This window comes from Protopterus annectens, chromosome 14.part0, assembly GCF_019279795.1.
Source record: "Protopterus annectens isolate FY-2018-M chromosome 14.part0, PAN1.0, whole genome shotgun sequence".
Lineage (NCBI taxonomy): Eukaryota > Metazoa > Chordata > Ceratodontiformes > Protopteridae > Protopterus > Protopterus annectens.
Genome location: NC_056748.1, coordinates 693,088,524 through 693,113,847, shown reverse-complemented (window position 1 = coordinate 693,113,847; position 25,324 = coordinate 693,088,524). Strand labels below are relative to the sequence as shown.

The following is a 25,324-nucleotide window of genomic DNA, read 5'->3' as shown; positions in this document are numbered from 1 at the left end:
CTTGCAAGAATTTCCTTGCAGAGAGCTAGGATATGCTTGCTAACTCCTGGAAGTAAGCTGAAAGAGTCCTTTGTTTCGCCTGAGTGAGGAATACCATCTGGGAGGCTGTGTTCAGACTCGCTCTCAAAAATGTAATCACCTTGGTGAGTACCAGTTTGGATTTCTTTTCGTTGAGAGTGTATCCCAAAGAGGTGAGAAGGTTCTTCACAAACTCTAAATCCTTTAAAAGCTGTTCCTGAGAGCTTGCTTGAATGAGACAGTTGTCCAAGTATGGGTAAATCTGTCTCCAAAAAGCAATGGCTGGAGTCGGGCATTTTGTAAAAATTCTGGGAGCAGTAGATAAGCCAAAGGGCAGTGCAGAGAACTGGAAGTATCACTCGCCAGCTCTGAACCGAAGGTACTTTCTGCAGCTTTTCCTTATTGGGATGTGCAGATAAGCTTCTTTGAGATCCAAAGTTACCAGCCAGGCATCCTTCGCCAACACTGGCAGCAACTGCTGTAGAGTGAGCATTTTGAACTTTGGTATCACCAGAAAAGTGTTCAGAATGGAAAAATCTAGAATGGAGCACCAGGTGCCTTCTTTTTTGGGAACTACGAAAAGTCTTGATTAAAATCCCTGGCCTTCCTGCCGTGCCGGAACCAAATCTATTGCTCCCAAGTTCATCAGAGAAGAAATTTGCTTTTCTGCTTCTGCCTACTGGCTTGGGGGAATGTCTGGGTATCCTTTGTGGACAGGGAAGGTGTGGAAGGAGAATTTGTATCCCTGGGATACTGTCCTGAGTACCCATTTGTCATCTGTGATGGTGGCCCAAACATTTGCAAAAATGGTTAACGTTCCCCCTAACAGAAACTCTACACAAGCAAAAGCAGGCAGGGGTTGAACTGAGTCATTGAGAGTGTTTGTTTTGGGAGGTTGACTTAGAACTCCCTGTTTTAGAAGAGGAAGCATGCCATTGTTTGTCCCTATGAGGAGTGGAAGCATGTCCCCAGGAAGACCTGTAGCCTCGATTCCTGGAACGGCTCTGTTTACTGGGATCTGGAAAAATCCAATTCTTAGAAGGGTAATGCCTGCTGAAGCGTGGAGGCTGAACTTGCAGAAAGTCTTTAACTGTTTGCATAGACTTGTCCTTATCCTCCATGTTTTAACACCACCTCTGCTTTGTTACCAAAAAGACTGTCCTTGTGTAAAGATACATCCAGCAGTTTGGATTTGACAGGCTCTGGAAGGGGCTGTTCCCTGAGCCAAGCATGTCTTCTAATAACAGAACCAGTGGCTACTGCCCTACAAGAAGCTTCTAAATTGTCAAAGCCACAGTATAATGAATGCTTGTTGACAAGACTGGCAGAATGCAGTAAATCCTGCATATCCTTACTCTCTGTCAGGGAGGGAACACTTGTAATCTTTGTTTAATAGCTGCCAAGGTACGCTGTTGATACTTAAGCATATGAAAAAGACAACTGATAAACCTAATAGCAAGAGTGGCAGACGTATAAACCTTTTTACCCCACCTGTCTAAAGCCCTAGATTCCCTGTCAGAGGGAATAGCATTTTTAGTAACAGTGGCCTTAACCCCTTTCGGGCCCTGAGAAATGACCTCTGGATCAGCTGACAGATTCCTTAAAAGGAACTGATGAGAATCAGGAACTCTATAATACCAGTCAGGTTTCCTGGGAGCAGGAGGAACAGAATTAGGAGTCAAAGAATTTTCCAAGAACACATCATTAACTACTTCCAACACTGGAGGAATGGCCAGAGGTTTATTATGCTGTGGCAAATCCAAGAAATCCATAATCCTTTTCTTAGACTGCGGGTAGTCCTGACTCTCTCATTTAAAATGCTCTCTAAGAGTATGCAAAGTAACCCCAAAAGAAAAATCTTCTGGAGGGGAGGCAGGAGGGATGGAATACTCTGCATCTGAATCCTCAAAAGCAGAAAAAACCTGAGAATCTTCCTCTACATCGGCAGTAATGTTAGAAACATCAGAATCTGAGTCAGAAAAAAACTTCTGGGGACAAATCTCTACTCCTTTTGGAAGGAGGCAGTTGAGTACCCCAAGTAAGAGTCAAAAGGTCACTAGCCATTTTAATCATCTGAGACTGAGGGATTTGGGATGAAGCTCGAGTCTGTTTTTGAGCAGATTTGCAGCTGGAGGTTCTACTCGCAAGTCAGAGCCACAGTGGTAGTCGGAAAAGAGGTCGTCTGTCTGGGCCTGGTCTCAGAACGAAGAGAAGAGGCCTCGGAAGCCAGTGCCTGCTTAGTGGCTCCAGACCCATCCAAGGTGGAGACAGGCGGAGGGTCAGCAGACTAAACGGAAGCCTGCAGCATGGAGGACTCCAAAGGGGCCTCAGCAGAGGTCTGCGGCTGAATATCTGCGAACTGCAGGGGCTGTGAAATCTCCTCACTGGCTACCGCTGGGCCGACGACCAGCTTAACGGGAACGTTGGCCATTTTGACCCTGTTAAGCCTGTCACGGTCTTTATCCTTATGCTTTTTAGGAACATCGGCAGTCATACCGACGAACTTAGGCCAAACTCCAAAATGCTTAGCTAAAATTTTAGACCGATGATGAATGGTACGTGGGTTGAACAAAGCACAGAGATCACAGTTAGGAAAGTCGTGTTCAAGGCCTAAACAAGTGATACAGTACGAATGGAAATCACGGTGAGGAATCTAATTTCCACAAGCAAGACAATTATTAATTTTCTCTGACATTCGTTAAAGCAAAAAAAGAGGATCCCCAACGGGGTACTTAGCTTAGTAGTCTTCAACTTGGTAGTCAGAAAACAAAAAGAAGGTAATCGGCCAACCGGCACTCGTGCAAATTGCTTCTGCAAAATGGGGGAAATGGTGTCAGCTGCCTCCTTTTGTACCGGATGTCTTTTTACAAATAATGGCAGCCGACATCATATACAGATGTCTCTGGTATTCTGGCCGATTGAGGGCTACCCGGGATCCAGATAACCCCATCTGTTATGACTGCTACAGTGAAACACGAACATCAGAGTATGGTACTAAATGCCAAGGTGATCAACACTGCAAAAACATGATGCAGTACTGAAGCCTAGTGTCAGCAATACTACAGACATAATGGGCTACTGACGTTGAGGGTAAGCAGTTCTGCAGAACATGGCATCCATACTGTTTACAATCAAGGCACCAGTTGAGAAGAATGAGCAATTTGACATGTATGCCCACTTAGTGGCATGAATATTTAAATCTACACTACACATTACATGAATTAGGCAGGGAAATTGGGAGAAGAAGCTACAGTGTCAGGACTAATCTAAAAATGAAAGTAAATGTAGCAGTGTCAAGGCAGTGCCCAGCAATGCCAGTAGCTTAGCAGAAAAATGTCTCTGCTAGTAGTGTTAGTAAATGATAGCCTGATACATGTGAGCTGTTATAATGGACACAATCTACTGACAAGAGGAGATGGGACATACAAATCCTTGGGTGTGCGGATTTTATTTTTAATAACCATTGCCTGCATTGGTCGAAAATTAACTATTTTTTTTTTCTTAGGCATACAGCCTGTTGAAAATTTCTGTACTAGACTTTGAAGCTAGGTTTATTATTTGTAAAGCTGCCTCTCTCAGGGTTATGTCACATGTGCAAAATCAACCATGATGGCGTCATTAGAAAATAATTAATATACATAAATACCATTGCATATACACTACAGTCCACTATGACTGCTATTCTAGTACTGCTTAAAGCTGTGTAAAGTAAAATGTATTTTATTCAAATATAATTGCATTTTCCTTTGTCTGTACTGTTTTTTCAAATCTAGGTAAAGTCTGAAAAGGTTTCATTTGACCTACCCACCTACATGTAAACAAACAAATAAAATAGAACAGCCAAGGTTGAAAGGTATGATGCTGTACATACCAGTGAACATCTGGATTAGGGAACGTGTAGAAAAGGGAGAGCAAAATCAGGGGCAAAGGGAGGAAAATGGAAGAGAAAATGGAAAAGGTACCACACATGACGTGGACTGAACAGGTACAACTGCATTGTACAGATATGTATAAGACATACAAAGGACTACAGATTTTGGTTCAAAGGTACTGAAACTATAACAAAGACAAGACAGCAAACATTTGATATGCAGAGACTCATTAGTACAAGTCTCCCAGAACAGTGAGACTGAAATGACCAAAAATGTGGACCAACTCACAGTAAGTTTGAGATTGTCATTTCTCAGAATATTTCCTGTTTTCAGAGGTATAGTGATCTCAGAGTTAGTGTATGCATATCCAAGTTTAGGGGGCATCCCCCCACATTGGGAGGTGCAGGAGTGCTTACAAGAAAACCTTAAAGGAAAACAGTAGTAGGAATTCAGAGAGAATTTGCATTTTACACCCCAAGGTACAATAACTGGGCTACACTGGATAGACATTATTCACAGAATCATGTCCATTTAATTGAAAGCTTCAACACACATCCAAAAATTATTTCAGATCGTTCACTGACAGCAAGGGTTGGGGGTTGGCATAATGGTAAATGTATCTACCTCACAAACAGAAAAGTATAAGGTTTGACTCTCACCTTTGAAGAGAAATTGGCTAAGCTTAAAATGGCCTTCATGGGCAGCTTGCCTAGGACTTAGCTATGAACCCTGGCTCTAGATGATTGTCACTGTTGAAGTGACACCCCAACCCCATATGCAAAAATGGGAAAAGGGGTTGTGGATGGATAAATAAGTATCTTTCAGAAGTAAAGTCGCCAGGAAGCAGTGCTCTGGCAGAAGGAAAAGAACTGTCTGCAGGGTAAGTGTTTTGAATTTGGTATTTAGGAACATCAAAGCCAACATTAGTCTCTATAATAGCTCCTTTTTGGATACCAAAAAGATTCCAGTGTGAAATAATTTTCCTTTTTGTGGGGCAGAAACTGGTTATACAGTGGATATTAAAAGTGTACGCACTCCTATTAAAAATGCCAGGTTTTTGTGATATAAAAAACATGAGAACACAATACATAATTTCAAAACTTTTCCCACCTTTAATGTGACCTATAAACTGTACAATTCAACTGAAAAACAAATCTGTTAGGGGAAAAATATAAAAAATAAAAATATATACAATAAGCTGGTTGCATAAGTCTGCACACCCTTAAACTAATACTTTGTTGAAGCACTGTTTGATTTAATTACAGCATTCAGTCTTCTTGGGTACACACCTGCCATCAATTAAAGAGAGTTTGATTAACCCAAATAAAGTTCTGCTGTCCTAGTAGAATTTTCCTGATATTTACTCAGTTGCCTGCTACAGCAAAAGCTATGGTTCGCAGAGAGCTTACAAAGCATCAAAGGGATCTCATTGTTGAAAGGCATCAGTCAAGAGAAGGGTAGAAAAAAATTCCACAGCATTGGATACACCTTGGAACATAGTGAAGACCGTCATCAAAAAGTGGAGAAAATATGAGACAACAGTGACGTTGCATAGAACTGGATGTCCCTCCAAAACTGATGAAAAGACTAGACAAAAACTGGTCAGGGAGGCTGCCTAGAGACCTACAACAACACTGAAGGAGCTGCAGTAATTTCGGGCAAGTACTGGTTGTGTACTACATGTGACAACAATCTCCCATATTCTCCATATGTCTGGACTATGGGGTAGGGTTACAAGACGGAAGTCTTTTCTTACACAGAAAAACATCCAATCCTGTATAAAATTTGCAAAACAATACATCAAGTCTCCCAAAAGCACGTGGGAAAATGTGTTACGGTCTGATGAGACCAAAGTTGAACTTTCTGGCCACAATTCCAAAACGTAAATTTGGCGCAAAAACAACACTTCACATCACCAAAAGAACACCATCCCCACAGTGAAGCATGGTGGTTGCAGTATCATCCTTTGGGGTTGCTTTTCTTCAACTGGAAATGGGGCTTTAGTCAAGGTGGAGGAAATTATGAACAGTTGCAAATAACAGTCACTTTTGGCCCAAAACCTTCAGGAATCTGCTAGAAAGCTGAATATGAAGAGGAATTTCCACCTTTCAACATGACAGTGACCCCAAGCATACATTCAAATCAACAAAACAATGGCTTCACCAGAAGAAAATTAAAGTTTTGGAATGGCCCAGCCACAGCCCAGATCTAAATCCAATAGAAAGTCTGTGGAGTGACCTGAAGAGGGCTGTGCACAAGAGATGATGTGCCAAGCTAATAGACTCCTACCAAAGAAGACTGAATGTTGTAATTAAATCAAAAGATGCGTCAAGAAGGTATTGGTTTAAGGGTGCGCATACTTATGCAACCAGCTTATTGCACATTTTTTATTTTTCATATCCCCCCCCCCCCAAACAGATTTTTTTTTTATTTTTCAATTGAATTGTACAGGTTATAGGTCACATTAAAGGTGGGAAAAGTTTTAAAATGATTTATTGTGGTCTCATTTTTTATAACACAAAAACCTGGCATTTTAACAGGGGTGTGTACACTTTTTATATCCACTGTACAACCCATGATTGTAAATTGAGAAGGATAACTAGAGAGAACAAACATGTCTGGTCCGGGGGTGTGGGGGAATTTCCCTAAAGGGAGGATGATTTTCTATCCACTACCAGGAGTACCCTGACTGAATTATTCTCAGTATCCACTTGTCTCAGACTATTTGTGGCCAAACTACTGGGCTGAGCTAAAGCCTAGGGGAAAGGTGGAAGGGGAGGAGAGGAAGAGACAAAGTGCCTGGAGTCTTGGCATAGTCACTCTTTTGCACAAGAAAGCTTTTATGGGAAAGGGACCCCTTTTATTAGGGTTGGAAGTATTATCCTCCAGCCATTTCCTCTTGACACCCTAACTCTTATTAGGCTGGGATTTTTGCTTGTCTTGCCTTAAATTTTGACCCCTTGTTAGGAGAGAACATGGGATTATGATACCCCATGCATCAATTTAACTCTATTATCCCATTGTATGAGAATCTGGGTAGCAGCAGTACCAAATACAAATTCAACTTAAAGGAGAATTCAGTGTCTCTTTTTTAAAATCCTTACAAAGTCTGGTTATGTAACCAAACAAATCTTCTCAATGCAACAGAAGTGGCTGCCTTTTTAAAATAGCGTACTCACCTTTCAAGATGCTCCTCATAGCAGGTTTCAAAACCAGAGTCACATTAGAAATAATCTCATTCATATAACACTTCTGTTCAGCAGGCAAAGATGCAGCAAAATACATCGCAAAGTAAATTTCCACATGAAACCCTGATGATTTAAAATTGTAAAGATTAAACTACTAGACTGAGCCAACGTTTTCCGTGAGAGTCTAACCACTCGCTAATTGTATCTGGCAGTGCATGTTTAAAAGAAGCAGAGGCTTTCTTGTTAGAGACGGCAGGTGGAGAAACTGCAGCTGGCTCAGCTGACAAAGGAGCAAAGAAAGCTTCAAGATCAGAGAACACCTTGTATTTCCTTATAGCCTTTTCAAGTACTGGTTCACTAGCCAAAAGGGTTTTACAAGCAGTTTTATACACATCCTCTGAGGCTGGTAGAGGAGGAACAGCAAAAACATTTGGAATTTCGTCCTCAATAAGATCCTAAACTCTGGTATCTGGCATAGCTGCAGACTGCTTCCAGTCAAATATATCTTTAAACCTAGCTAGCATCTGTGGAAAGTTGAGCACTTGCTTGGCTTTTTGAGCCTATTTACCTTCTGAAGAATAAGAGTGGGCAAACTCAGTTTTCACTGCTGTCAGCATCAGTCCCATTAAAATTTGCAACATTAGACTGATCTCTGGAGAAGTTATCCCCATAGTCATTTTAAACAGGAGCAAAGCCTCTGAGATTAGCTGAACAGTCTTAGCTAAGGAAACTGCATCCGTCCTATACATGGTAATAACCAGATTATTGTGTGGTAAAGTTTCTGACTCTTCTACCTGTGAACCACATTAGAAGACAAAATATCTGGGGACAGAATATTATATCTTGCTAGGGTTATCTTAACCTGGGCCTCTCCTGCACTTAAAGGGTTTGGCTCCCCCATACCTGAACCAGGTTCTGGAACAGCCTTGGAACATGCATCTAACTCATATACCCTAAAGGGCTGTGGGCTCACACCAGAAGGTGAAGGGTAAAAATGTGTTGGGCTGGCTTAAGGCAACAACAGATTCACAAACCAAAGGCTGAGGCATGTCTTTGTTGAGTCATTTCTTTTTAGGTGCAACTGGATTTGATTGGGGGCAGCCATATCAGTAATCCAGCAAGTCAGGGAAAAACGCCACACAGAATAATACACTGACACTATTAAAGGCCGACTAAGAGGGGGCAATAAATATAAACCATGTTCCCACACAGCAAACTGTATAAAATCTTCTACAATCTGCATGACATCATAAACAGCACATAGTTACAGTACCAAGTGAAATTCACTTGTCCAAACAGTAACAAAAATATTATGCCCTTAACTCAAGCAGAAACTTTTTAAAGCATAAATAAGCAATTACTTAGAGATTCCCCTGTCAGCAATTACTTAGAGATTCCTCTGTCAGAAATGAAACAATCTCCACAGAAAATGTAAATAATGTAATCAGAAGTAAAATGGAGATTTAACGATAAAAAACTGCTACATGTTTAACCAATACTGAATATCATAAAAATGAAGAAAAAAGTAAACAAATGCTATATTTTTCTGCTAGAACTTCAAAATAAAGGAGTTAAATAAAAAAAAAAAAAACAAGAGGCCTAGTGTTCAACCGACACCACAGAATCTTCAGTTTCCTAGTACAAGTCATAAAACACTTTACAAAAGCCCAATAGCCATTTAAAAAACAGTACTAAGGATACAAACAGCACAACAGTAAGTTAGAATTCTGAAAGGAATTAACAGTAGTAAATAAAAAGAATATTAAAATAAAGTTAATACATATATAAATATTTACACATATACACACACATATATATATATATATATATATATATATATATATATATATATATACATACACATATATACATACACACACACATACAGTATATACTATGTGCGCGTGTTTATATATTTACTTTAAAATAAAACAGAAAGAAATAAAAAAGTATGTGAAGGGAAGTACCTAAAGAGATCTTATCCATGTCTGGAAGCTGTAACCCACCAATGCAGGCTGCTGGGCAGTAAAAGACTGAATTACTTTCTGTGACAGGGGTATGGCTTCCCTGATGGGAGGAGCTTAGCCAATTCCCTACCACAGAGAATGAGAGGGGAGGATTTTGAGCTCTGGAAAACCGACAGCATGGGATTGTGCAGGCACAGAGCTCATATGCCACTGAGGAAGTGTGAATGATGAACATCACTTTTTAAAGCCACTGTGGAGTCTGTGGAATACAGTTTTAGTACCGCAGCCAAAACACTCTGAGTGGAAAGAATATTCATTCCACCTTCCTGGGAATAGAGATCGTAGTATCAAGACGTTACCATTCACTTTACTATGTCTTGAGTAGTATCTGTCAAAGCTAGAATTACCTAAGAGGGCTTCTGCCCTCCACCCTCGCTGTAAGTAGCCTACGACAGAAAGATACATTTAAAGATGATCTGCCACCTCTCTCCTACATTAGTTTATGCATTTCCCCAAATGCTTTGTCTTCAGAAAGGTAGGAAAAGGAAGAATCTATTCCTCAACACTCATTATTCAGGAAACCAGTTCCTTCTCCAGTTGCTTGGTTTTGCAAATGGTCTTCTTTTGACCATGTGACAGCTCAACAATGAAATGCTGCAAGCCTCTAAACAATCTTGGGAGGCATAAGGATGCCAACAGTGTTAGGGTAGATCTTAGGGAAAAGGCAGAAGGTGCCAGCTAAGAGGTGGAGGCTGAGGTTGGAGTCATCCAAGATGGGGCCAAAGTAAAATTACAATTCTGTGGTCTGTACAGGTGAAATCACGTATTCCTGGCTCCCTACTGGAAGTAAAATTACAAACACCATACCTAAAAAAACTAAGGTGAAAGTGGCAAGGATGTACAGTGAACCTTTAAACTCACCTCAGTGCCATTAAAAGCATTTAGTGAGGCTTCACTCCTACTAAATCTCCTGATATGGCAGGCTATCCTCATCTTTGCTGTGTGTGTGGGTACACGTGTATACATATTAGACACACACACACACACACACACACACACACACACACATTCTTGGATCTCAATACCTTAAAGTAAAGGAATACTCCAATGTATCCTAACCTTGGACTTGGTATATACTCCCTTTTTCACACCTTTAATTTTCCTGTTCTGGACAATGTTAACTGCAGTCCAGACTTTCAACAGGAATTCCACTGTCACACCTCACTGATGTACTTCTGAAGGGCAGGGGCTGCTACCAATACCATTATAAACGTCTGTGTAAAATATACCACCGCCTGAAAAACAGATAACTCTGAAACAAACACCTTTCCATCTGATGCTAGTGAAAGTCAATGTCTTTCTTCAGGACAAGTGCTGGGTGGAAAAAGAGCTGATGTCTGGTAGGTTGTAAAAGGATCATAGCTAAATAAATTTATCATATTCTGCTTCAGGAAGAACTGGTATCCACTTGACGGGGAGAGGCCAAAATAGGCACTAGAAAGGAACAAGATAAAGATGTTATAACAGGATGCACATAAAAATGCTTTAATGAATGAGAAGCAGGATCAGTAAGACCCATGGAAGACTTGACCCTTAATAAAATGAAAATGAAGCTTGGGTTCAAACTTGTGTTCCATTACTTTTTTGATATTCTCAGCAGAAGAGTGCCTGCGATGAACACCTTTTACTAACACTTAACATCAACATTTTTAGAGAAAGAAGGATTGGAAGGCTTACTGGAAAAAGACAAAAAGATCCTGTTCCAACTGCTGAAGTTTCCAAGAAAGAAAACTTGGTAGGACTTTCCTATGGTGCCTTCTGGTGATGGTGTTATCCTTTCAGTACACATCAAGCATACTAGGGTGGCGTGAGACACCCAAGCGAAGTACATACTTAGAATTCCTGCCTGCACCTTAAAGCTTTGTTAAAAAAATGCCCATCCATCAAAGAATAAAGGAGTTTTTTTTAATATTTTTTTTTAAATACATGTATTATCCCCCTTACAAGATTCATATTGGAGATTATTTACTGGTACTTTCCAGTTTTAATAGATCTCGCTGGGCCAGCACTTCAGACTGAGGTGCATGTTGGATAACAGAGATGGCTCTATCAGAAGATAATACTCAAGACCTCAATATGAGGATTAGAGGAAGCGCTGTGATATTTGACTCTAATGTCAACTCTGCCGGTAACTAATTTACTCCAGTTATTCATCTTGCATAATTAATTTAGAATGTTCCATACTATTCTACATTATTAACCAGCATCTTGTATTACAGCTGTATTCTGCTTGTCTTTTAAACGTAAAATATTTTCCTGCATTTCATGTATATTGCTCGTCATGTAACTGTCAAATGTATATGTGAAGTGCATTTCTGTATCTTGTATAAAAGTGTAATTCATATGCAATAGGTCATATATGAACTTTGTTGAGAGAACTGGCATCTATCTAGAATCAGTTCCAAGCTTTATGCCTCTTATTAGCCAGAACTGGCTCTGGGTCTCCAATGACAATCTAAAGGATAAAGCAGGTATTAGAAAATGAATGAACACACTTTTTCCACTGGGTTTCCAAGAAACGCATACAGTGTCCAGTTGGACATTCTAAAAACCTCCAGCTTGGCCTCCACTTGTTTTGAATTTTAACTTCTGAAATCTAAACTGACATTATGGGGGGAAGGTTACCACACTACTACAAATACGGTTTCCTATCATAACAGCAAGACCTGATTTTGCCAGTCCTGACACTTCAAACAATAAACTGGATACTGAAGAAATAGTGAATTCCAAACCTTGCTGTTACACTTTCATTTTTTTTTTTTATTTATTTTAAGGTAGCATCACTCCCTCTCACCTGCCCATATCTTTAGACCATAACACTTCCTGGGCATTCACTCCCCGTCTGCCATTACAATGCCTGCTGGATGAAGCTGCAGTCACAGATATAAGCCACTCCCCTGCACCTGCTAGCTTCTTTATAGCACTGCACATGGGGGAGGTGCATGAGATCAAGCATCCAGTGCTCTCTGACAGAATGAGAGGGAACCTCCACTGTGAGGAGATTCTAAGCTCTCTGAAAAGAATTTGGGAAGCAAGCATGACCATGTGCAGGCAGAGGTATGTCTCCAAGATGCAGATACTCTAACAGATTTGGACATTATAGCCATTTACTAATCACATGACTCACCTTTCTGACTGAAAATACAAGATCCTAGTACAAAAAAACAGAAAGATCATGAATCCGAGTTCACTTACAGCCAATATAGATTACTCCCTTTCTGTTGTCAGCCTGCTTTACGTGATATACAACTGTATCCTGTGTTCAGGTATGTACAGATAAGAGGCCCTTGGAAGCAGAGTTAACAACCGAGTTGCTTCTTCCAGTGCACAGTACCTTTGTTTCCATCCCTAGCTACAAACACATGCATACATACGTACTTCTTGGTGCTGCAGTTATTGGAGCTTAACCACTCCTAACATGATGCAAGGCACTCAGGTCAGTGGCCCACAACTAATGAGAAGTGTCTGGAGTTCTCAGAATAAATTAAAGCTCTATGCGATGGCTTTTAATGCTGTGAAAATATGAAATATACTGCACCTCACTAACAACAGTATTCACTCTACTGGGAATCTCTCTGGCTTCTTCAGGGTGTCGCTTTGTTAATGTGTTAGTTACTGGAGTTCTACGCATTCCTTCCTTGGGCAGTCTTTTTATTGAATTTGCTCTTAGGGGCCTCTTAAGACCTCTTTTGACAGCCACAGTATTTTGTTGTTGTAGTCCAAAAAGGCACTCCTTCATCACTTCAAATACACCGTCCACAGTACCATGATGGGCAGCATCTGCTTCTAAAATCACACAATTCTGTTCTGCTTTGTTAAACACTGGATGCTTTTGCCACTGTCCATTTGGATCTTCAGAAAATAAAGTTTCCTGTGATACTTCATGGAGATTAACAACTTGCTTGGTGCATCTTTGTTCAAATTTTTCACAGAGTTCCACAACATCAGCAATGCCAAGCTCTTTTGCAGCAGCAAGTACCTTGTCTACATTTTCTCCCGTCAGAAGAAGGTCTCCATTATAAACAAAATCCAGAAGTTGTTCAAAAACTCCCTCGTAACTATCAGGAAGGTTAATATGTTGAAAAGTCCCATCTCTACCACACAAGCCTCTGAAAAATGGACTGCAGCAAGCTAAGACGCAACGATGTGCCTTGAACACAAGACTACCAACCTCCAAATTGATATCACAGAATCTGCCATCTATTCTCTGTCTGTTCAATGCAAGAAGTATTTTCTTACTGTGGTTAGAAAAATGATCTTCCATGTTCTTCGGGCCCTAGGATTGTAAATAAACAATAAGACCATTAACAGGTATTCAGCAGTTAATATGACAAAAAGCAATATTGCATAATGAGACACAATCAAACCTATGCTACAAAAACACTGGATTGTTAATTCCCAATACAAGTTCTTGGATTCTTTATCAAGTTTGCAACCAAGTGGCCATCAAGAAACTTGACTGGCTTAATCATATGTTGGTATGTTCTACCTCCTACATGCATACATACCATGCATGCACACATATATAAACTTTTTTCCAACTTTTTTCCTCAAAAAACTTTTTATTGCATTTCAAACAATATGAAATCATGAAACATTAATATAAATCTTAACAATTTACACACATAAAAGAAAACAAAAGAAACTAATAACAAAAAACTATATATGTTGTCCACAACATGAAATAACAATAAGCAAAACCGTTAATACTTTTCCAAAAAATCCCCAAGTTTTTTAAAAGGATACAAGTTTGTGTGTAACATTTGATTTTCTACTATAAGATGTTTGTATTTCCATATTGCATACATTTTTTGCTAAACAGACAAATTCAGTAAGAGAGAGTATATTTTTACTTTTCCAGTTCATTGTAACAACTCTTCTGGTAATAGCCAAAATGGACCAAAGGAGAGTCACTTGTGTTTTTGGAAATGAACCTGGAATTGGAACATTAAATAAAATCAGAGAATTTGTGACATTGCAATTATCTGACCACAATGCTTTAAGTAATATCAAAATTATTTCTGAATGACAGGCTTCTGTTAGTAGAAGCATATTCTATGATCTTGGAAGGCACTGTATAATAAATCTGTCATTTTTGCATAGTTAATTTAAAATTTTCTGTTTATCCAATGACAAAATTATGTAAAATCCTTAACAATGAACATATTTTGTACTTGAATCAACAATTTATTTTATTGTTTATTTAGCATTTGTTAACTGGGAAAGTCTGACTTGGAACGAGCCAATTTTCAGCGGCGGCCTAGGGAGAAACGCTTCAGACGCATGTCTTTGTAACATGGGAGGAAATCGGAGCACCCAGAGGCAACCCACACGAATGCAGGGAGGACATGCAAACTCTGCACAGAAGGCACCCAGCAGAGAATCGAACCAGAAAACCTCTTGCTGTGAGGCGACAACGCTAGACATTGCACCACTTTGCCATCAAGTTGGAGTCGAGCACAATGTGAAAAGAAAGGTCATTACCTAAATTAACTTGACTGATTTATTACTAGTTATAAATGTTAACATTAAAGCTGTAATATATGCAGCTGATATTACTTTGCCACAAACGTATAATTTATATATAAGGTTTTACAAAACTGAGTAATTACAAGACTAAACTACCCAGTTCAGTGATGAGGTATGTAATAATACATTTGTCATTTTTTTCTATTACTAATATTTGTTTTTGCATCAGATTCAGCAGTCTGGTGTTAAGTTACCTCAGCACTGCACTTCGAATCATAGATTTCCAAAGAGAAGTGGATCAAACATTAGTTTTACAGACCAGGCAGGGGCCTATTCTTAGTAAGACTTTTTAGGACACATCATTGCATCAATCTAAATCAGCTTGGGTGGCTTGAACTACCCAGCCTAATCCAGTATAACCAACTGATTATGGCCTATAAAATCCTCTATAATCAGGACAATACTCCTGCACTTAAAAATATTATCACCCCCTATAACAATCCTAATTCAGACTAGCAAAATTAATAACACAGCAGGTGACTCTCTCTTTGCAAACTCTAAGTAGATCCTGGAACTCTATTTATTTATTTTCCGTTTTTAAGCGGGACAAATAAGCTGGTAGTTAAACATATCATTCCATTATCATATTAGCATATATTTAAGTTATTCAACAAATAAATAAGTACAGTACAATTATTTAAAAGTACAATATTTCAAAGATACACATCAATTATTAGTATTAGTTGGAGGTTAACAGCTAGTAGTAACAATTTTAGGTGGTTTAGGAAAGTTTTAGTATTATTCAGGAAGTTTTAAGGTTAGTTGGAGCAGTTGGGACTTACTTTTGGGCCAGGAAAGTTTAGTTTTTGAATTAGGATTAGAGCAGGTCTGTGTCTTTTTGGGACTTTAATAGGGGTTGCCAGGATTTTTTGTTGGGAGTATTTAAGAGAGCATTTTGTTAGACGGGATGGGGAATTATTAGTAGGGTGGGATGACCTTGGTTATGTGAGTGAGGAGTAAAAAAGTAGAAAGTATTTTTGTTCAGTGAGGGAGTTTTATGATTAAGATTATAGATTTTGAAGGCAGGGAGGGTGTTTTGTTGTTTGAGGGTAGGAGAGAGTTCTAAGATTGCAGGGTCCTTAGGTTTTGATGGGTCCGGGGTATGTATTGAGTTTCATATCTGTTATAAATCTTGGTTATAGTATATAGACAGTTTGTTGAGTCTAGAGTTGGAAGGGAAAGGGTGGTGGGGAATACGTAGGCGTAGAGGGGAGTTAGAAGAGAAGGTGGAGTTGGTGCAATGGGAAGTTGAGTTAAAGAGAGTTTTAGAAGTTTTAGCTTATACACAGAAGTTTGTTTGTTGGACTTATAAATAATCAGACTGACATGTGTATCAAATGTTTTCAAGTTATCTATGGTCACCCAGGTTTGGTGTGTGGGAGGCGGGTTTTGTATGTAATTGTTGAGAAGGTTGGGCAGAAAGAAGGTTGGGGTAGTGGCATTTGGTGGTTTATTTACTTGTTAGGTAGTTAGAAGTTGGGGAGTTAGATTTAGATTTAGTTTTTTTGAGTTTTGTATTTACCATAGTTGTGAGAATGAGAAGTAATTTTTGGACTTTAGGTAGCAACTTGGAGTTTAGCAAGAGAAAAGAGAAGCGTACTAGGGATGTATTGAATGTAAGTCTCGTAGTGAATGCAAATTGGCTTTAGGAATAATGCATTATGTAAACAAGGGGGGGAATGGAAGAGTAGTATAGATCCTTATAGATCCTGGGTGGCAAGGGGAGAAGGTCTGATAGCCTGTTATGCCACTGAACCTATGCTGCTTTCTACCTGATAGATACTCATTTAACCAATTTATTGTTGATTTACTAAGGTGAAAGTGTTTTATTGTTGTTGTGTTGGTATTAAGTGTTTGTGAGTAGATAGGTGTTTTTGATAGCATAGGTCAGAAAAAATTGTATCGAAATTTTTTTAGTACTTGGAGAAGTAAGGAGAGAAAGAAGTTTGTTAAAGGCAGAGTTGTGCGAGATCATACAAGGAGGTGTGCTGTGATAGGTAGGGATGATGGGGTGTGATCCATAGTAATGAGCTGTTTGCTGTTTTGTGAGCAGGAGATTTTATGAGAGCTAGGCGTTCCATTGGTATAGCTATAGAATGTAGAGCCATGTGGAGTACCACCTGGAGCCTAGATGGAGATGTGTCTTATGGAGAGATTTTCCAGATTGAGGGATAGAAGATTCAGATATAGATCGGTTGATCAGAGGATTGAGAAGGGGAAGCACAGGCGTCAGACATTAGTTGGTAGCTGTTTGCAATGCTGTCAGCAGCGTAGGTAGTTGGCTGTTTGAGGTTTAAGCGCTAAATCTGAATAGTTTGAGTTTTTGTGGGTTAAGGAGGGTTAGGAGGTAGGTGTGGGTTGTAATTTGGGGAGGAGGAGGTGTAGGATTTATTGGAAGTTGGTTGGGAGGACTGGAGAAAGCTGGTAAAATGTATTGCTGGATGGTCTCCGTAAAATGGATTGAAAGTGTTAGCTTTTTCACTTGTGGGGGTGGGGGATTTTTCTGGGCGAAGGGGATGATGAAGCCAGCCCCAGAATTTTGGGGGATTTACTGGCGGTTTTTGGTGGTGTTGGCTTAAATGTTGTGTTTGTTTTGTGTTGCAAGGCGCTGGTGTTTGTTTAGTCTAGCTGAAGACTTTTGATCCGGTCAGGGGGGCTTGGTAGCTCTCCATTTTCCAAGGCCCTGATCCGGAGTCGATTTTTGGATTTGGATTCTTGTTGTTTGCCAATTTTGAGCATCACGTTCCAATACCCTGCCTTGTTGGTAGGGGTTGAGCAGGAAGTATCTTGGCGCAGATTAAAAGCGTTAAAATAGAATACTGAGAGACCTAAGGAAGAGGTTTTAGGGGAGGACCAGTTACATGCTTTGAGGTCAGCAAAGAAAATGTTGGACAAAAAAAAAAATTTCTACTCTCTCCAGCCTGGTTTTGGTGATGGTTTTTGGTTGTTGTTTTGTGTTTTTAAGATAAATAATATAAGTCACTAAGGTCATTTGGAAGAGTCCTGCAGAGTATAGTTATTTGGGGGGGGTTATTGGGAGGATCAATGATGCTCTCTCCTTTTTGTTGAGCATTCCCAATTGGTGGTGGAAGATAGTATATTTTGAGAGAAGCCATGCAAGTTAATGGGGAGAGGATTTGAGTGATTGGAGTAGTGGGACCAATCAATATTAACGTCACCTAGCTGATATTACCTTACTTTCCACCTTAGGTCAATTTAAAACTAGACTCAAACAATATTTGTCACTTAACTGGCTATGTCAATGTATCAAGCCTGGCTAACTCTCTCTAGAATGTGTAAAAATCTGTTAACCAGCTTACTGTATAATTTAATTTAATCCTGATTTACGCTCGGGATTAACTCTAACCTGTGGAACTTATTTAACTTGCTTACTTATGTAATCTCTGTAAATAGTCTGTTTGTAATATGTAATGCTGGTATTATGTAATGCTGTATCTGCTTACCCTTGGAGCTTTTCTCCCCAGGCCTCCACTGAAAATAGACATGCATCCAGTCGGACTATCCCGGTCAACAAATGTAAAATAAAAAAATAAAAATAAAAAAGATACAGGAAACAGAATGTAAGGATAGTTCTTGAAGTTTTCTGAATACTAGATGTCACTGCACCTTTTCAAGTTCTCTCAAGTGGATATTTGAAGGCTGCAAAATTCATCATCATATTAAATAATAAGGCAGTTGTACAATGATTTCCTTAGACTGACCAGCATGACCTTTATAATTAGATGGGCTATAGAATATGCTTTTTTATTAACATTGGTAGATATACACTGCTCAAAGTTTAAACTGCTGCCTAACACTGTCCCTAGGTCTTGAAGATCCTGTCATTTTTTATGATCTGACCCGTTATTTTGCAATCATAACTTATGCCCTTTTTTGCCAAGTTTGCTGATGCAACATTTACTGACATTAAAGATGAACTCATTATTCCTGCATCAGGCGCATACTTTTTGTAAACTACCCTGGAAAAATTTGGCATCTTTTACCAAAGTAATTATGTTCCCTAGTCTGCAATAGGTTCATAGGTAGGTACTAGGCTATCTGCCCGAAGGCATTTATAAGCCTAGCCGGAATGTGTTGGCTTTCACTGCCCCCTTAGATTAGTTCCCTGTGCCTCTGTTCAGAAGAGCCATTGAAGTGATCCCTGGGGCAAACTTTCTGTTTCCCATCCACTCGTCAAGGTTTATAGGTTCATAGGTAGGTACAATCATTAGCATATGTGGCTATATACAGTCTGCTTCCCATACATATCTGAGAAGAACAGTCCAAAGAGAAGTTGCCCCAGTACATAGACATGAGGGCACTACTAATGACCCCTGTCCAGGACAGACAGGTAGCTTTCCTACCTTGACTAGGGACATCCTTTTGTTTACAGACTGTTTTATTTATGGAATTGTGCATAGACTAACATTTAATGCTTTTACACAGGCAATTAAGTGGTTACGTGGAATAGTGCTGTATGTCTTTGTAAGGTCAAGAAAAGCCATCACACACTGTTAATTCTGTATCTAGTGCTGTTGTTACCTTTAAAGAATAGCACAATAGTCCCCTTAACAAAACCATACTGTTCCATACCTAACAGATGCAAGTCCCCCATTTCATTTTGGACAAGCTCCATTTTGACTGCCTCCATGATTTTCTTTTCAAGCTGAGAGATTTAAAACTGTCAGGGCTTGATGTGACCACCCCATATGAACTGTCACCATTAAAACACTACAAAAACTACAGACCTTGACTTAAAAACTGCATGGAACATAAGGTATAAGGTAATTCCAGAAAACTTCCCGAATGTGGACCAGTTTACATATGTATATGTGTCAGCATATATACACATACATACATATTACACACACACGACTGAGATAAATATTATTATGACTTACCTACCTTACCTTTATTATGCAGTACAAAACAAATCCTGCCTCACCTTTCTTATGAAATAAAAAAAAAATCCCAACTCCCATTTCTTATGGATATAAAAAAAGCAAGGAGCAGCTAGAAAGAAGGTCTATGCCATTAGATCTTTTCATAACTGTTTCAGTCACACACAGACACACACGCACAGACACACGCACACAGACACACGCACACAGACACACGCACACACACGGACACACACACACACACACACGGACACACACACACACACACAGCTGTATTATGTTTTGTTTGTTTGTGTCTTTCGGCTCTTCCCGGTTAGGGGTCGCCACAGCGGAACTCTGGTCTGCTAATGATTGGCAGTTGATTTTTACGTACTGGCTTGCCAGGCCTGACGCACAACCTTCAATGAAGGTACGCCCATTCACGCATGTCTCCAAGCAGAAGACGCTCTACCTGAGAATCGAACCGGGCAGCGTCTTACTGTGAGGTGACAACGCTACCGCAGCACTGCCACCGCGGTATCACAGCTGTATTATGGTACTAAGCAATAAACAGCCATCACTATGTGGTAAGATGAACAGCAGACAAGTTTGAGGACAGAAAGCATATTGTCAGAGTTGGTGATGTCTCCTCAGAGAGAAAGGTCTCCAAGAGATATATACTGAGCCCCCCTTTCTCTGTTCTCAAAACTGTTGCCACTGATCTCGGGTTTAACCAAATTTGCTGATGACTGCAAGCTGGACGTAATTATCAAATCGACACAAGATACTTATATTCTGCAAAGTTAATTAAGACATTCTTTTGCATAGAGTACTGAATTATATTGTGGCTAGGCTACTAATGGTCCTCTGGTACAAAAGCCTAGTACTGACTGACCTGTCAATCTATGAACCTACGAATAAAACTAGACACCTATTGCACAGAAAAGGGGCTTAAACATAACACCAAGAAATGCAGTTAGCATTCCCACTGGAAAGAACAAACTGCGTAAACATTCTGCACTGATAACACCCTGCTAACCTGCGATTCAGTGATTATATACCTAGGTTGATACTTTAATTACCAATGGAGTGATGGTGGTTAAGAATTCCTTCTCTATCTCACAACTAACTGCCAAAGACATTGCTTCTAAAATCAAATCATTGTTCTCTTTTACTCTGCCCTGATCACACCCATTCTAGGATATAATGCACTCTGTAGAGTGCATCTTACCAGACATCAAAAATACTTTGGCACGTTACTAATAAAAAAAAATCTGTGGTCTTAAATATCTTAACAGGACACACTGGAATCACTGCAAATAGCCTGCTTTGAAGCAGAGGTATCTTCTGCAAGATTTCCTGATTGGGATATGCATGTAAGCCTCTTTTTAAGTCTAGAGTTACCAACCAGGCATTCTTGCCTAGCATAGGCAGTAGCTGTTGTAGAGTCAGCATCTTGACTTTTGGAATGTCCAGGAAAGTATTTAGAATGGATAAGTCCAGAATTGGACGCCATGATTTGTCTTTTCTGGGTACCAGGAAAAGTCTTGAATAAAAACCTTGTCCTTTTTCCTTTTCTGGTACTGGTTGAAAAGCCCCCATATCCATGAGGGACAGGACTTGTTTCTGGGCCTCTGCCCACTGATTTGGGGGCAGGTCTGGCCATCCGTTTGGAATTGGCAACGTGTTAAAATGAAATCTGTACCCCTGGGATACTATATTCAAGACCCACTTGTCCTGTGTAATTAGATGCTAATTTTGAGCATGAAGTGCTAGTTTTCGCCCCAAAGGGGCTGCCAAAAGATAAGTGCTTGGAAATGGCGGAGGAAAGTCATTGAGACTGTTTACTGTAGGGTGGTGTTTTGCTACTTCCTGGTTTGGAGGTGGAAGCACCCCATTGTTTTGTCCTGTAAGATCCTTGTGACTGAAACCTGGAGCCTTTAGAGTGTCTGGATTTGACTGGAGCGGCTCTGTAGGACCAATTCTTAGTAGGCCAGTACCTACTGAACCTGGGTGGCTGCACTTGCAAGAAATCTTTTACAGTTTGCATAGATTTAGCTTCGTCTTCCATCTTTTTTAAAACTTCTTCTGTCTTATTACCAAAACAGACTGCCCTGCTGTAAAGGAACATCCAACAATTTAGCTTTAACATGATCAGGCATATTTTGCTCCTTGAGCCAAGTATACCTTCTTATCACAGATCCAGTTACGGTGGCCCTGCAAGAGGCCTCCAAGGAATCAAAACCACATTGCAAAGTATGCTTTACAACTTGTTCAGCTGAATGCAATAAATCCTGTAATTCTTTATTTTCCACACACTCAGAAATCAACATAATTTTCTGTTTCAGTAAGCCCATGACATGCTGTTGATATTTAAGCATATGAAATTGACAGTTTAAAGCCCTGATTGACAGGGTTGCAGACGTATAAACCTTCTTACTCCATCTATCCAGCGCCCTAGAGTCTCTATCAGAAGGGGTAGGATTTTTAGCTGTCGAAGTCTTAACACCCTTGGGACCCTGAGAAATAGTTTCAGGGTCAGCAGTAGAATTTTTGAAAAGAAAAGTACAGTTGTGTACACTTACCATAAATGTAGATGTTTGAGTGTATTCACTGTTGCAGTCATTACATTTGGGGTAATCCTGCTGGCAAGTTGCCCTCAGTCGGCCTGAATTCCAAAGTCCTGGGTCCTGCGTCGGCAGCTGTCGCCCCTTCCCAGACGTCAGGCCATTAGGGGTATAAAAGATGCGGCCGACGCGATTTTCTTTAGTTTTTCTTGCCCCAGATGTCAGGTGCCCCCTAAAAGGGTAGCCAAAATTTATATACATATAGAAATACATGCACCAATATAAACATTACCTTCATCTACAAGCAAATACACCACATAGGTTGTATAAATCATAGAAGGAAAGATAGGTTCCATCAGAAGAAAAAAGGGGGATGGCGGGTGGGTAACTTGGACTGCAACAGGGAATACACTCGAACATCTACACTTATAGTAAGTGTACACAACTGTACTACGTTCTTCATGTTTCACTGTTGCAGTTATTACATTTGGGTAGAGTCCCAAAACTATGGATGGGAGGCTGGAGCTAAACAGCATTAGGAGCTGCTATGAGGCCCTGCAGAACTGCAGTGGCAAAGCCTGCCCTGGATTTAGAGTAGAGTGGCAGATGATAGTGCTTGGTAAAGGTGTGCACTGAACTCCAAGTAGCAGCCTCTAAAATGTCCTTGGTTGGTACTCCCCTGTGAAAGGCTGCTGAAGTGGCTGCAGCTCTGGTTGAATGTGGCCTAATGCCCTTAGGCACTGGCTTGCCATGGTGTAAGTAGCAGAAACGAATGCAGTGGCCTATCCACTTTGAAATAGTCTGCTTTGAGATAGCCTTTCCTTGTGATGCTGCAGCATATGCCACTAGTAATTGTTCTGTCTTTCGGAAGTCTTTGGTTCTGTCCAAGTAGAATCTAAGCTGTCTGTGAACGTCCAAAGAATGCAGAATTCTCTCCCCCTTGTTCTGTGGATTTGGATAAAAAGTTGGCAGATGAATAGTTTGGTTAAGCGCCACAATGGACACCACCTTAGGCATAAATGTTGGGTTTGTCCTCAGACAGACCCTGTCTGGATAAAAAATGATAAAAGGTTCCACAGCCATGAGTGCCTGAAGTTCTAAAACACGTCTTGCAGAAGTTATTGCTAGGAGCAGAGCTGTTTTCCAAGATAAAAACTTTATATCAGCTGCTGCAGCTGGCTCAAAAGGTGGCAGGGTGAGTTTTTCCAAGACATAGTTGAGGTCCCAAGCAGGCATTGGTGATTTTAAAGGCCTTAAGTTTTTGGCTCCTCTGAGGTACTGTTTTAGTAAGGGATGAGAAAAAACTGGTGGTTCTGGTATTGTAATGAGCTGATATGGCAGAGGCATGAATTTTAACAGATGAAAAAGATGGACCTTTGTCCAGCATCTCAGTTAAGTATTGCAAAATCTGAGGAATATTTGGCACAGCTGTATCAGTTCCTTGTGCCTGGTTCCAAACACAAAACCTCTTCCATTTTCCAGTATAAGATTTTCTAGTACTAGGCCTTCTGGCCTCCAAAATGACATCCATCACAGCTTTACTGAGAGATGTGTTTTGAATGACTACATTATCCGCCATGCTGCCAGGTTTAAAGTCCTGAGTTGGCTGTGCAGGATCTGATTGTTTTGCTGGGACAGTAGATGAGGTATCTGAGGCAAGGTCCAAGCTGGGCATCGAGACAAGCTCCTTAGTATTGGATACCAGTACTGGCGGGGCCAGTCTGGGGCGATTAGTATCATCCTTGGCTTCTCCTGTCTGACCTTTAGGAGTACCTTGGGGAGGAGAGGCAGAGGGGGAAATGTGTATACTGATAGGGCATCCACTTTCCATGCTTGTCTGTGATAAATCCTTGTACAGAATCTTTTTAGTTGGTAGTTGTGAGGGGAGGCAAATAGAACTATGTCCGGGCATCCCCACTTCCTTGCTATCATGCTGAAGACTTGTGGATCCAGGTGCCACTCGTGGGGATCCATGAGGTTTCTGCTTAGGTCGTCTGCCAGAGTATTTTTCCTTCCTGGCAGGAATTGTGCCTGCAGGTGCACTTGGTAAGTCAATGCTGTGCCCCACAAAGTCATGGCTAGTCTGCAAAGAGGGTAAGAATGAGTGCCCCCCTACTTGTTTATATACCACATTATCATGGTGTTGTCTGTCTTTATCAGAAGTTGTCCTGGATGCAGTAGGTCCTTGAAGGCTGTCAGGGCATTTTGAACTGCTAGCATCTCTTTTTGATTGATATGTAGATGCATTTGGTTTGAGGTCCATGCACCCTGAATGCATCTTCCTGCCATGTGGGCCCCCCAGGCATAATCTTATGCATCCGTTGTTAGTGTTTGCCTGGCTGGGGGTAATGTGAATGGCCGTCCCTTGTTTTGGTGACAAGCCTGTGCCCACCATCGAAACTCCTGTTGCAGGCAGGGAATGAGAGCAATCATAGTTTCCAGGCTGTGGCAATGTGGAGTCCAAACACTTTTTAGGTACCATTGAAGTTTCCTCATATGCAGTCTTGCATATGGAATTAGTAGGATGCAGGATGACATGAAGCCCAAAGCCTGCAGAATTTTTCTTGCAGATAACTGGGCCTTTGTTGCCAGCATTTTGAAACAGGTAGTCAGTTGCCTTTGTTTGTCTGGCGTGAGATAAGCCATCTGGGCAGTTGTATTTAAGCTTGCACCCAGGAATATTATCTCTTGAGAAGGTATTAATTTTGATTTATTTTCATTGACTGTGTACCCTAGGCATGTTAGAAGTCTTTTCACCAACGCCAGATGCTGTAGAAGAATGTCCTTGTTCCCTGCTTGAATTAGACAGTCGACCAAGTAAGGATATATTTGTATTCCTCTTTGTCTGCAGAATGCGATTACTGGTGCCAGGCACTTTGTAAAGACCCTGGGCGCAGTAGATAAGCCAAAGGGCAGTGCAGAGAATTGGTAATGCATTGAGCCAGCCTTGAATCTGAGGTATCTTCTGCATATTTGTCTGATTGGGACATGCAGGTAATGCCTCTTAGGTCTAAAGTCACAAGCCAAGCGTTACTGCCCAGCATGGGCAGAAGTTGCTGCAAAGTCAACATCTTGAATTTTGGAATATCCAGGTATGTGTTCAAAATAGATAGGTCCAGTATTGGTCTCCAGGCCTTGTCCTTTCTGGGTACCAAGAACAGTCTTGAGTAAAATCCTTGTCCCTGCTCTTGCTCTGGTACTAGTTGAATGGCCCCCATGTCCATGAGGGATGAGACTTGTTTT

General features: G+C 40.5%; 1 protein-coding gene across 2 annotated transcripts in view; it reads right to left on the bottom strand.

Moving 5' to 3' along the window:
* The window catches only part of ZBTB48 (zinc finger and BTB domain containing 48), an 823,012-nt gene that overhangs the window by 670,657 nt on the left and 127,031 nt on the right, over positions 1–25,324 (bottom strand). For both annotated transcript variants that reach the window (XM_044056423.1, XM_044056424.1), the window contains exon 2: positions 12,644–13,381. In XM_044056423.1, the coding sequence (XP_043912358.1) occupies positions 12,644–13,369 (726 nt within the window). In that variant the 5' untranslated portion in view covers positions 13,370–13,381. The remainder of the gene's footprint in view (positions 1–12,643; positions 13,382–25,324) is intronic.